Source organism: Cebidichthys violaceus, unplaced genomic scaffold, assembly GCF_023349555.1.
Source record: "Cebidichthys violaceus isolate CVI_PGR_0920_01 unplaced genomic scaffold, fCebVio1.0.p SCAF_61, whole genome shotgun sequence".
NCBI classification, from domain to species: Eukaryota; Metazoa; Chordata; class Actinopteri; order Perciformes; family Stichaeidae; genus Cebidichthys; species Cebidichthys violaceus.
In genome coordinates, this window is record NW_027176828.1 from 339391 (window position 1) to 352806 (window position 13416).

Below are 13416 nucleotides of genomic sequence, written 5' to 3' on the forward strand. Positions count from 1 at the left end.
CACACACACACACACACACACACACACACACACACACACACAGGTAGTCTTGTTGCCTTCCCAGGGGACCAGCTGAAACGCCGAGGCGGAGAACAACCTGTCCCGTCGGCTCTACGTCTCCTCCGTTCTGCCTTCTACCTCTGAACACCAACAGGACCGTCAGCATCAGCTCCACCACTGCCCCTGTTGTCACACAATTATTCCGGAGTGTCTATTATCTCCTCTCTAACGAGGAAGAACCCGCAGAGTAACGACGTGGACGTTTTCTCACAGGAAAATAAGGAGGAGCCGTTAAAAGTTCAATCTTTTTTTCCACGGTGGAGTTACGACATTCATGAATAGCCTCTCTGCGGGCCGGACCTTCAGTGACAAATTGACTCCCTGTAAGGCTTTAACAGATATACTGCTCTGGTCTGCTCTAGTCTAGACACATACTTCACTGTCTAAAGGGATACGCTGCCAGGGACAAAGTCTCCTGTGGTGCTTTTTACACCCACACTTGTTTTTCCCCCTCCTCTCTTTCTCGCTCTCATATCTCCTCATCTCCGTTACCCCCCCCCCCCCCCCCCCCCCCCCTGCATGCACTCCTGTCCTCCCCCCTTTTTCTCTTCAGATGCGTCCGTTGCCGTGTGTGCTGCTTCGGCGGCCAGACAGAGGGTGGGAGGAGTAGTGCAGCTCGGCGGTGGAGAAGGTGGAGGACGAGGAGTTGGAGGAAGAGGAGGAGGAGGAGGAGGAGGTGAGTCCGCAGGCTTCGCAGGCCAGAGCCAGCTGCCTCAGCGCATCCAGGGAATCCATCTTAGCCCCCCGTAACAGATCGCTCTGACCCTGCAGCGCACAGGAAGACACGAGTTCAACTCCCGTATGCAGCGCGTTTCAAGTGAAGCAGAACGTGGAAGCATGTGTTTTACAGGCTGTCGATTGTTTCCTGGGACGTGATTGACAGGAGAAATATTTAGCGTAAATGTGTCCAAATTTCACTCTCCTCTCAGCTCCGTCTTTGTTTTTTTTGTTGTTGTTTTTTTAGGCTAACAACCTCAGAGTCAGGTGGTTACTCTCTGTGGTTTTGTCACCTCTTTTATATTGCACATGGTCATCCATTCATAATATAAATAAATATTGATGACAGCAGCTGTTTATAATTCATAAAACAAAGTCCCAGAAATCTAAAATTCTGTTTACTTGGTAGGGACAAATACATAGAGGACACAGAGATTTGCAAACATTGTATTTGCATGATCTAAAGCAGTGTATTACAGCATGTTTAGCTGCTGCTAATTTCTAATACCCGTCTCTACCAGAACCACAGCTCTGTCTCGAGTTAAATGCAGTTAATGGGGGACAATTCTACCGTTTTGATTCATTGCAAAAAGCACTTCAGCTAAAGCTAACATGGCGATACGGTGGCGGGTCAAGTGGTGAGTAAAGTGAGTATTTAACTGCAATGATGATGCCCAAAGGCCATAAGAGCAAGTGCGTAATTTAGCAAGAAAATGACTAATAACCATTTTGTATTTGCAATGGCGGACTGAACCATGGAGGGATTTTCATCCTCGTTATTACGTTGCACTTTGTCTGGATAACTGGAATTGTTGAGTCACAAAGAAGTGAGGATAGATTGCAAAAAGGTTTTACTCTTCTTTTAATAATTATTTAAAAAAATCAGCTTCTGCTTCCCAGGTCAGACGTGTCACACTTCAGGCTGCACTCAATCAGCAGCTGTACCTCTTGAAAATAATGCGCTGTAATTTATAAACATCCCACTAAATCAATTTGAATGAAATCCACGTGATCATGAACCAGGAAGTGTGAAGCGGGAGAGAAGGGAGGTGGATGGCGCAAACAAAAGAACAATCTTTATTTGTCACGTAACTTCTGCACTTAAGTAATTCCCCTTCTGAAGTTATTTTAACCCAAACCACAATGCTTTCCTAAACCTAACTAAGAGGTTATGTTGCCCTAAACCTAACACTAAGTTATTTCCTGTGAAGATGGAAGTTTAATTTTGAAAGGACTGTATGCACGTATCGAGCAGAAATTGACACGTGTTGCTGAACTTCGAAAAATGATGAGTATATTTTTCGTAAGATATCATAAGGACCGTTGAATGCACACAAAAAAAAACAAGACATTTATTGAGTGAATCCTCCAGATTCAGAGGGCTTCGATATCGTCATGAGTACCTTGAGCACAGTGATGTTCCAGGTGAAACTCTCCACCGCTTTGCTCTGCTTGCGTCCCTTCAGTCCCTCCTTCTCCCCGAGCCGAGAGAGATCCTCGTGGAAGTCCATTCCTGCAGAAACACAGAGACAAACAGGAGCTTTGCATCGGTTTACACGGGGGGGGGGGGGGGGGGGGGTGGTGAAACAACACCGTGAACTGTCTGTGTAAACGGTGAACGGTAATGTGCGTAAGAGCTATTGTGCTAGAATCATCTTTTGTGACTAACGCAGAATGTCAGGCGTCAGCAACACGTCTTGATGGATCCGTCGTCAAATACTGATTTACATATTAACGCGACAGCAGAGTGCCATTCCTCGTGACATTTACACTGACAGTTAAAGGTCAGGAGTTATCGCAGACGGCGAGACGGTCTAAGAACACACAGGTTTGACTGCGTGTGAACGCCGCTATACAGCTGCATCGCACCTGAATATCAATGCGAGGTTTATTTATTTAAAAACATACTTCTGTTTTGAAAATGCACAAAAAAAAAAAAAACCCGAGAGCGACTTTGGTTTGTTGCTAATTAGAAATCCGCACTGACAAAACCTTTGAGGGTGTCACAATCGCCAGAGAGTCCCGCATCTCCACGCGTCACGTTGTTTACAGTCAGACCGGGATCCTCCGAGGAGTCGTCCTCATTAAGTTCAGCTGTTTGATGTTCACATTTGCTCATTTTGGGGGAGTCTTTTAGGATTCGGGCATATCCTGTACCGCAGTGGTTTTTATTCATGAGAGCTCATCTCCCCCGTTCATTACCGCCGAATGTTCACCGGCAGCCGTCGCCTCACTGTTACCTTCTCTCTGCACCTGGGCGAACCGCTCCTGAACGGCATCGGCGTTCTCAATCAGCTGTTTCTGGGCGGCGATCATCTGCACAGACGGGAAGAAAGCTGAACTTAATAAAACTTGTTTTTAAAAAGCATTGTTCAAACCCACAGAGCTGTATTTCAAACGGTATGAGGAGTATTGAGTTTTTCCCCCAAAATATTAATATTAATATATATATATATATATATATATGGGATATAATGGGACTGGGCCATGCTGTGAACAACCAACTTTGCAGTAAACCTGATTCTGACTCTGAAGTGCAAAAGGACAAGTGGCAGTGATTTGATCTGGAAAGCAACACAAAGCATGAAGTCTATTTTATGTAAAGAATCTGTGCAAAGAAATGGAAGGATGGAGGGTGAGGAACAGAAGACAGAGACATGGATGAGAGAGAGAGAGGAGGGCGAGTGTGTGATGACTAAGCCGTTTGGCGTGCGAGCGCCCAGAAAGGCTGGAAGAGGTGTGATGTTCGACTGGAGATCACACCAACTGTGGCTTCGAGACGCTGACCCGCTGGGGCCCACATTTGCTGGGTTCACACGCGAACATCATTAGCTCCGCTGACGACGCGATAGTTTGGAACGAAGCGCTCTGTGTGTGTGTGTGTGTGTGTGTGTGTGTGTGTGTGTGTGTGTGTGCTGAAGTGCGTGTAGGTGTAATAGCCGAGCACCGACACAGGTGGGAGAGATTCGTCCTGATCCGATGCAAGAGGAGGTGGAATGGAGTAGGAGGAGACACAGCTGGCAGTGTGTGTGTGTGTGTGTGTGTGTGTGTGTGTGTGTGTGTGTGTGTGTGTGTGTGTGTGTGTGAGTGTGTGTGTGTGTGAGTGTTTCATGCATGTCGCCTCGGTGTCTTTCTGCATATTCATTGCCTCAGGAGGTTGTGTGCACGCTCACTTATACCATCTTTTGTATCACAAAAACACAATTTAAAACTTTCTGATGGAATTCATTTTAACCAAAGTTGAGAAACAGAACAGAACTAAACTAAAACAGTCGACTTGTGAGTAAACTAAGCAAATTAATTTGTTGTCGAGAGAACCGGTGAGATGCTATAGCTCGAAAAAAAAGAGGAAATGTGTCATCCCTGCAGCACTCCATCGCAATACGGACACTAGCTTCTTCACAGAGCCGCTATAGCATGGCTGTAACCTTTTATCATCGTTCTAACCCGTCAGCATAATCCCATCCCGTCTCCGCCCCCAAGACCAGTTGGGTCACAAACACATAGTTCAGTGTTTAGATGCAGTTTCTACATATTTGGTGCACTATTTATGGTGTATGTGGAATTAACAATGTGTGTGTTTATGGTAATGAAGGAACTCGTCTGACTTCAGTCGGCGCCATCTCGCTCACAAAATCTAGGAGCTTCAGAAAATACTGGTTCCGCCGTTTCATTCTTTGACATGTGGGTGAAGCCTGAGGCTGCGGACGGCGTTTACCCTCCGCCTCACTCACCGCGTCGTAGGCAGCGAGCAGTTTGCGCGTCGGGTCAGCGAGGTTGACCAGCGGCTCCAGACACGGGTAGCCCTCCTTCAGCACCATGGCGGCCCCCATGGTGCCCTCGGGGCTCTGCAGCCTCGTGGTCAGGCTCTGGATGCACTGCTTCAGTTTGGCCACCGTGGGGAGCCCACACTGCTCTTTGAAGCTGGCCGTGGCACTCTGGGAAAAAAAAAACGAGAGCGATGAGGAGGAGAGGGAAAAATAGCATTAGATCTGATGTACAGTTCCTGCTGTTGAAATAAGCTGGGTGTCACACACACACACACACACACACACACACACACACACACACACACACACACACAACACAACACAACACACGTCATCTGCTGTCTCTCTTGTGAATTAAATCAATATGGCAGTCATTGCCTCTTTTAATCCAGTGAAATCAGTCTTAGCTTAAGCGCATTTGGCAAAAAGAGAAGACAATATGGCATAAATGTGGAACAGAAAAAAAAAATCCTCTCAGCATTCAGAGTGTGTGTTTTTTTTTCAACTGTTGCAGGTGTGTCAGGATGCAAAACAAATGTGTCACGTGTCAATCTGCTTAAATTACATTTTGGGTCATAATGAAGGTGAAAGATCTATTTCTGAACATATATATACGACCGCTAGAACGCAATTTACCACCTGGCAGAGCCCCAACTGGACTGGCGATTATCACGCCCCACCTGTGTGGAAGTGGGACTGTCTGTGTGTGTGTGTGTGTGTGTGTGTGTGTGTGTGTGTGTGTGTGTGTGTGTGTGTGTGTGTGTGACACAGCAATAGAAGCATGATGAATAATAACTGACTGTGGCAGATGAGCCCACAGCTGGACTCGTGGCAGAGAGACGGGGACAGAGAGGAGGAGAGAGTTCACGTGAAAGAGACGCAGATTAAAAGCAGTGTGTGAATGTGCTTGTGTGTAGGACTGTGTGTGTGTGTGTGTGTGTGTGTGTGTGTGTGTGTGTGTGTGTGGGTCTGCGAGGGAGGATGTCTGACACATTGATTGGGCGGGATTGTTTCAGCTTTGGGTGATACATGAGACGATGAAGGATTTATCTCCCGATAGAGGAGCTAGAGGTGTTGCTTTACCGCTTGTACTGAAGAGGCAACTCAACCGTTGCGGGAAATGTTGCAAACGAACGAGCGAGGAGGAGGAGGAGCAGGAGGAGGAGGTGGAGGAGGAAAAGTGTTTTATGGCGATATCGGAAATCACATCAGTGTCATGAAATACCTTAATTTTTCAGATGACTGAATTCGCCAAAACCAGAGATTCCTTTTCCGTTATCTAATCCATAAATCTAACACTATATGGCCAAAAGGACCAAACATAACACCAGTTATGAAGTTTCTTTTTACAAAACCACGATCGTTAAAGAAATAACTCCACATCTAGGCAGTTGTGGAAGAATTGTTTAGTTCCTTTACTCAAGTGAAAGTCTTCATAGTGCAGTAAAATGCTCCCCGTCACTAATATATCACATGTTTCTGCATTGGTAGGTTGGTTAGTTTAATCTACAGCAGAGCATCCTATTCTATAAGATCATCATACGTTTGTAGCGTCTCTGTCCTGTGAGAACCACGTATCTCTAAAAAAAGAAGAAAAAAAACCACTCTTTATGCTAAGCTAAGCTAAGCTAACCAGGTCCCGACGCTTCTTTCCTTAACTCACAGATGTTAAGAGTCTTCAAACAATCTGCTGCTTTTTTTTTTTTTTTTAACTGCCTCCACTCTTGGCTGCAGGGATTTTGCTGCTCCCATTCAGCCACAAGAGCATTATTAAGTGAGTTGGGGTGCTGATGTTGGGCGATACGGTCTGGCTCACAGTCGGCCTTCCAGATCATCCCAAAGGAGCTGGATGGGATTGAGGTCACCATACTGGTGAAACGGAGCTGGTTTTAGGTGGTGTCATGTTAAAACGGGACCGTGCAGGAGTGTCCACACATTATATATGTATATATATATATATATAATATCTAAAAACAGAGAAAGAGGATTCTATTCACATCGCCCACGCTTACATCGTTTGCATTCAGCGATAAACTGGTGGGTGCTGTGCGATCAGGTTCTATTTTTTGCTGATATTTATAGACGCTTTATAATCCTCCTCCACTCTTCTTACTTCTTTTGTCACTGGCTCTCCTCCTTCTCCTTCACTCTCTTATTCAGAGAAGTCTTAGACTCATTTCAGCACCGCCATGTAAGTTGGCTGAGATTCGCCTTTTAGCATAAAGTACCAGAGAAAGTACTTGTTCACCACAACGACAACAAACAACACGCGTATGCCTATAGACGTCTGCCTCTAACAGAATACAATGAGGGGAAGAGAATTGTGTTTCTGCTGCTCATTGAAAACTATTCCTTCCAGGAATACAATGTTCTGTTTATTCTGGATAATCCAAAATCCTCGAACAGTTTCTGTACTTTGTTCCAAACAATATTCCAAAAGAAAACTGTTAAGAAAGTGGTCTGTGGATTATCCAGTCCAGCCAGTACAGTTTGTGCAAACAGCTAATATTACTGACTTTAAGTACATCAGCAGCTCAGACTGTCTGTTATTTCCCTTTTGCGTCTCGCTTCTGTGTGTTTATGACACAGATTCATACGTTGCTTTTGTTATTTTTTTGCTTCAAACATTTGGAACTCGGCTGACGTGTCGGTACGCGCTGCCCCACACACGTCTGCGTCTTATCATATCTTTCTATTGACGCTTGGCGATAGCTGAAGTTGCCCAATGTCCTCCTGGATCAATATTCGTATGCGTTTACAACGTGTACACGCATCATCTTCTGCACGTCCGTCTGTCCTGGGAGAGGGAACCCATGTTGCTCTTCATGAGGCTCTTTTCTGTCTTTTCTTTCTTGCTAAATGTTGTGGGTTTTTTTGGCGAGTTGTGCCTGATCTGAATCGATGGTCTAAGGACGGAGAGTGTCCGGATTGTAAAAAAAAGCCCCTGTGATTTGTGATAATGGCCAAAATAAATAACAGCTGATTTGGCATCGTATGCGGTTGCGGCTCCTCTAAAATTAACGTTATGTCTGAACTCAAGAGCGTTGCATCTGCAGGAACTAAACCAGAAACGTTGGAAATATGCAGTTGGCTCGATACAATGAGTTAAAGCCTTTACACACCTGGGGGGCGTGGCAAAACAAGGACCCGGAAATGTGAATATATAAATTATTCTTAACGGCAGCGACGCAAATTTGCAACCGTCGTTGAATAAAAGTCTTGAAGAGATTCAACTACAACGATCCTATTGACCCAGAGCGGCGTCTGCCAGTCTGTCTGAGGTTAACTGTTGCATAGTCTGAGCTACTGTGAGCTTTCTTATCCAGTTTCCTTTTTGTCAAAATGTCCTTTGGCAATCAGTTACGGTGTATATGTCCAGAGCTTTTATTGTGAAAGGTATAAGAAAGGAAGGCGTGGAAGTTTGCCCTGTGAGTTCGGACTACGGATCCTCCGCGTTGTTGTACAATAGTACAAAATTACACCATTTTTTTCACCAGGTAGTATTTGCATTATATGTGACAGCACAAAAATATCAGTTTAAAAAAATATGTATTGACGTGCAAATTAAAAAAACGCAGCCAGGGTGTAAAGCGGAACATGTATGATTTGGTTAAACTGACCTAAAGTAAAGTCTATTAAGTCTCCTCACCTGAGCATCCTCCCGCAGGTCCGTGGCCTCTTTGAGGGGGGCACCAGCCGGTTTGAAAGTCTCGTCCACCACCTTGATGCCGGTGTGCCTCAGCGTGACGTACTCCCGCCCTCGCCTCCCCACCCTCCTCACCGACAGGCCTCGCCGCTGGGCCTTCCCGCCTCCCGGCCGGTTGGTTATCGCCACGTGGACGAACAGGCTGGTGTGGGGTAAGGGGTCTCCCGCCATGCCCAGCAGGGGCACATTGCGGTAGCCGGGCTGAAGGCACTCGAAGGCCATGCTGTACTGGCCGATGAAGTCGTCTCCGATGTAGTCGTCGTCTAACACCACGAAGCGCAGCAAGGCCAGCTCCGGCATGTTCACCTGCAGGGCAGAAGAGAACAATGAAGTCCAGGCCGTCCTGGCACCAGAACAGAAACAGAACCACGGGCGCATTTTGACCTGGTTACTGATTCATGTTTTTATTTAACTATATTCCAATTTGTGTGTAGCTTAAAGGCCCTACAAATTACATTTCAGTGATCAGCCTTGTGTTGTAAAATGAGAAATAAATGAACATTGACAAGGCAAATAAAACAATTATAATAATATTAAATGGATGAAATTGACTTTTTTTTCCATCAATAATCCTTAATTCAAATGTATTAAAAATAAAAAACTGAAATATCTCATTTATTGTAGAAGCCCCTTTGGCGGTAAGTACAGCTTTGAGTCTTCTGAAGCATCTTCAAGTTTTGCACACCTGGATTTGGGAAGTCATCCGTTTCATTTCAAAGTGGAATGTTTTGTCACCTGAGCAGAGACGGTGTCTCAACGCATCTGTACATTATTCACGCTCTTGATTTAGAATCATCAAGTCGGCTCTTATTAGGAGGAAAAGATGCACTCCATTAAATGTTTACAACAGCAAAAAAAAAAAAAAAAAAAAAGGTGATCAATTAGTCACAGCGTTCAGCTGAGGAGTTCAAACACCATTTTGTGTTATTAGGCGTCACTCATAAAGCTGTTGAGGCGAAGCATTAATGTTAATTACACGCTACAGCGAACGCAGCGTCCTGGTGCCGCTGCAGAGGGGAAAACGCCGGTTGAAATATTGCACTTAAAAAAATCACACCTCCAGAGGACTTTAATGGCTAATACGGCTACAAACACTTGTACATGTGAGCACAGACGCACACACACAACATGGACACACACACACACACACATGCAAACACGCACACAGTAAGTGGGAGGATAAATGATGCAGTGTGTCTCTGCATATTCATTCTGTACAGAGGAACTGAGAGTAAACACATTTCATAATAAAACATTATCAGCTAATGGCTGTTTTTCTCAAAAGTCTGGTACAGTCACACACACACACACACACACACACACACACACACACACACACACACACACACACACACACACACACATACACACACAGGATGGATATTGGTGTCGTGTCTATGGAAAAAAGCAGCACGAATCTATCATTTCCCACAGAGAATGGGAATAAACTTGCCCCGAGCCTGTGTGTGTGTGTGTGTGTGTGTGTGTGTGTGTGTGTGTGTGTGTGTGTGTGTGTGTGTGTGTGTGTGTGTGTGCGTGTGTGTGTGCGTGTGCGTGTGCATGTGTACGTGTGCATCCACAACAATAAAACCATATGAAGTCTTCAGGCTCGGAAGGAAACAAACTCAAGCAGCACAGTTGAGACATTGATTTCCTCACGATTATTGAGATTATACTTTGCATGTGTCTGAATTTGTGCGTCACATCTGTTAAAAACTAAAAGCTTGTTGTTACAAATGTTCTGGATCAGAGCAGTAGAGACACTCCTTTGTTTCACTTGGAGGAAAAAGAGCACTTACGGAGCCCCCAAAAAAACAGAAACAGCAGGGCTGTTATTTAAGAATTATATTCACGGAAGAGAATATAATAGCTGTGTCCAAATTCAGGGTCCACTGTCTTCGAAGGACATGTCCCAAAAACGACTGAGTCATCTCCCAATGTGAGACTTCGTAAACTCAGAAAAGCTGAAACTACGACGTTTTACAGGTGCAGCGGAAACATATACAGCAGTGCATTAGTAGTAATAATCCAATAATATGATAACAACAACACAAGCATGCTCCATTTCTCTTTGCGTACATTTTGTTGACTTCTTAAGCTCTTATACTGAGGAGGAAATAAAATCATACGGACACAGATGCATGCAGGGCGGTGTTCATAATAATGTTTTTCAAATATGTCAGTGTATGAAGGGGAAGCTGGTGGTGATGGATGAGGGAGCGCAGGACATGTCACACTGACTGAGCGAGGACTGGGCTGCCCCCCTTAGGGTTGGACTGCACTATCATAAAGTATATATATCCCTGTGTGTGTGTGTGTGTGTGTGTGTGTGTGTGTTAATGTGTCTCCACTCCCATAAGCTGTGGGAGAGGGCTGAGTGGTGGGGAGAAAAGCTGAAGTTCCATGCATGGGCAAGCAAGACAGACAGCTCTAGGAGACTGTGTGTGTGTGTGTGTGTGTGTGTGTGTGTGTGTGTGTGTGTGCGCGTGCGCGTGTGTGTGTGTGTGCCGAATGATGACTTCAATCCAATTCAACATTTTTCTGCAACAAGCCCCTTGGCTGAGCAGAAAAGCTCTGTGACAGTTAATTCAATCAGTTTCAAACCAAACGCTGCTCTGAAAAAGACGAAATGAGGCTCGGCACAATGACTCCACACTCTCACATTGTCCTGACATCTGGAGTCGTTACGTTACAGTCGGCTCACCCTTCAGCGTCCTGGACGACGGCGCGCTCACAGCTGCGTGCATTCACGAAAACAAATTTGGTACTGTGGCTCATTTCTTATTCAAAATTCTTCAAAAGGCATTCAATAGAGGGGAAGAAGAAACAAAATGTGTCTTTTCAAACTTAATTAAAAAATGTTTTGCGTAATACAATTTTGAAGAAAAATATGTGCCTGACGCCATTAAGATGAGAGTGAATGTCTGAACTTGTCTCGAGTACCGTTTTCCAAAAAAAACCTCAGCTGGCCATAAAAGGAGACGATTGATTTTTATAAAGAAAATGAGTTCGTAAACAAACAGTTGAGCGCAGTGACAGTTCAAAATGTTACGGTGTTGTAATCTAAGTGCATCGTCGTGGCATTTAAAAGAGTACTCTACCAATTTAAACATTATCAGACTTATTTTGTTGGTTTATTTTACTCAGTTTAACTACTTAAAGTTCACAGGTTTGGTTTGTTTTGCTTTGTACTTGCTCTTCAGTGATTACTTTATCATTATGTTGTTCATCTATTGGAAACTTAATTTAAAAACAAAACAAAAATCATGGACAGTGTAAAAAACAAATCAACCTTTGTATTCCACATATTCTTCTTTTTCTTGTCTAATTCTTGTGCCTACATTACCCACAATGCAACTCGACTGCCGACAGTTTGGTCCAGACAGCAAATCTGAAAAGTGAAGCTGAAGTGTCTTAAACCTGCATTCTCTCTAGTGTCCACCAGGGGGCGACTCCTCTGGTTGTGTAGAAGTCTAGTCTAAAACGACTCTACTTCTCTCTTGATTTATTCCCTCAGTAAATATTGTAAACATGAGTTTATGGTCTCAAATATTTATATTTCACATATGCTGTGGTACTTCCCAACACCTGTACACAATCTTTGATGTGTAAAGTTGGAGGCGTTCCCTTTTAATGTACTGTATTTAGGAGACTCCTAAGAATCAGTTCATCCATTAGGATCCAATTTTCAGAACACTGATGCGCATCATCACATTTTTAATACACTGGCACGCCTGTATTACACACACTTAATCTGTGCTTTATGAGGGCAGACAGCTGACACAGCGGTTTTCATGGGGCCGTAGGAAGATGACTCCCTTCAGTGTGTGTGTGTGTGTGTGTGTGTGTGTGTTCAGGGAGCGATGTGCTGCTGATGTGGCTGCATCAAAGCCTGGAGGATGAATGATGAAAACATATGAGAGCATGCTTCAACGGGCGGATACACACACTTAACTGAACAGCATGGCCTCGACTGTGACTCCAGGCTGCCCTCCGGTTCCCCCACCGGGCCGTCGGTTACAATCCACAAGGCCAATGAGAGGGGCGGAGCTAAAGACTCGCTCCTCACTTAAGCTGAGCTGAAGCTTTAGCCTTTCTATTTATCCACATCACTGCATGTTTAGTTAGGCACGTCTACCGACCACTCCTACTCAGCTTTCTGGTCTGTTTGACTCTAAATGGAGCATCATGTACTAAATGAACATCATGCTGTATTGAAGAAGACTGTAAACTAGAGATTGAGACCATAAACTCATGTTTACAATGTTTACTGAGGGAATAAATCAAGAGAGAAGTAGAGTCATTTTAGACTAGACTTCTATACAACCAGAGGAGTCGCCCCCTGGTGGACACTAGAGAGAATGCAAGTTTTAAGACACTTCCGCATTGGCTTCCTTTTTCAGAACCGGAAGTTGCCGCCTAATTTTGATACTTTCACAGTATTTATACATCACCTAGACCGGCTTTATAATCCAAAAAGAAGGCTGTTCTCATCCAGCATTCGCAAACAAAAGCCACCGCGTACTCAGTAATAATGAGAGAAACGGAGACAGGCAGCGCTGCTTGAGCAGAAAAGAAATAGTGAAATAAAAAATATGGAGCTGCAGATGGCTGGAAGATTCAGACAATATGGTCTGGTCTGCAGTGAAGTTCAGTTTTTTGTTTTTATGTCAAAGCAGCCTCAGTACATGTAAAATACAACTCCAGTGACATAAAAACAAGCGTACTACGGTGCATAACAGATCTTTTGATAGCAGCCATGTGGGAAATTGGACCGTGGAACTGATCATACTGTAACACAGCTGACCAGAAATCTGCCAGAAATCCAACCGATGGCAATTAATGAGGCGTCGTGACCACAAACTGACTGTAGAATCAGTCGAGGGTCGAGACTATTTGGGGGGGGAAAAAAAATCTGACTTAATCCGCTTAACACCTCGTCCTCCTGCTCCTCATCCCATTCTCATTCAAAACCCCTTCATTTCCCCTCATCGCTGGTAACACTCAAGTGCGCCACAAGGCAACAGGCATCGGCATGACAGCGGTGCAGTTTAGGGTGCGAGGGTGACGTCGCATGTGATCCCGTTTTGGAGTTTCAAATTCCACTTCCACGCCCGTCTCCTGCCAAAGAGCCGACGTAATCACAGTCAGACGTTGTTTTGA

At 44.6% G+C, this 13416-nt stretch overlaps 1 protein-coding gene across 1 annotated transcript in view; it reads right to left on the minus strand.

The window, feature by feature from the left end:
* Positions 1 to 590: 590 nt before the first annotated feature.
* Positions 591 to 13416, minus strand: part of plcl1 (phospholipase C like 1) — a 65916-nt gene continuing 53090 nt past the window's right edge. The window contains 5 exon segments of the mRNA XM_068734206.1: positions 591 to 825; positions 2181 to 2290; positions 3018 to 3093; positions 4512 to 4715; positions 8197 to 8559. Coding sequence (XP_068590307.1) covers positions 610 to 825; positions 2181 to 2290; positions 3018 to 3093; positions 4512 to 4715; positions 8197 to 8559 — 969 coding nt within the window. The 3' untranslated portion in view covers positions 591 to 609.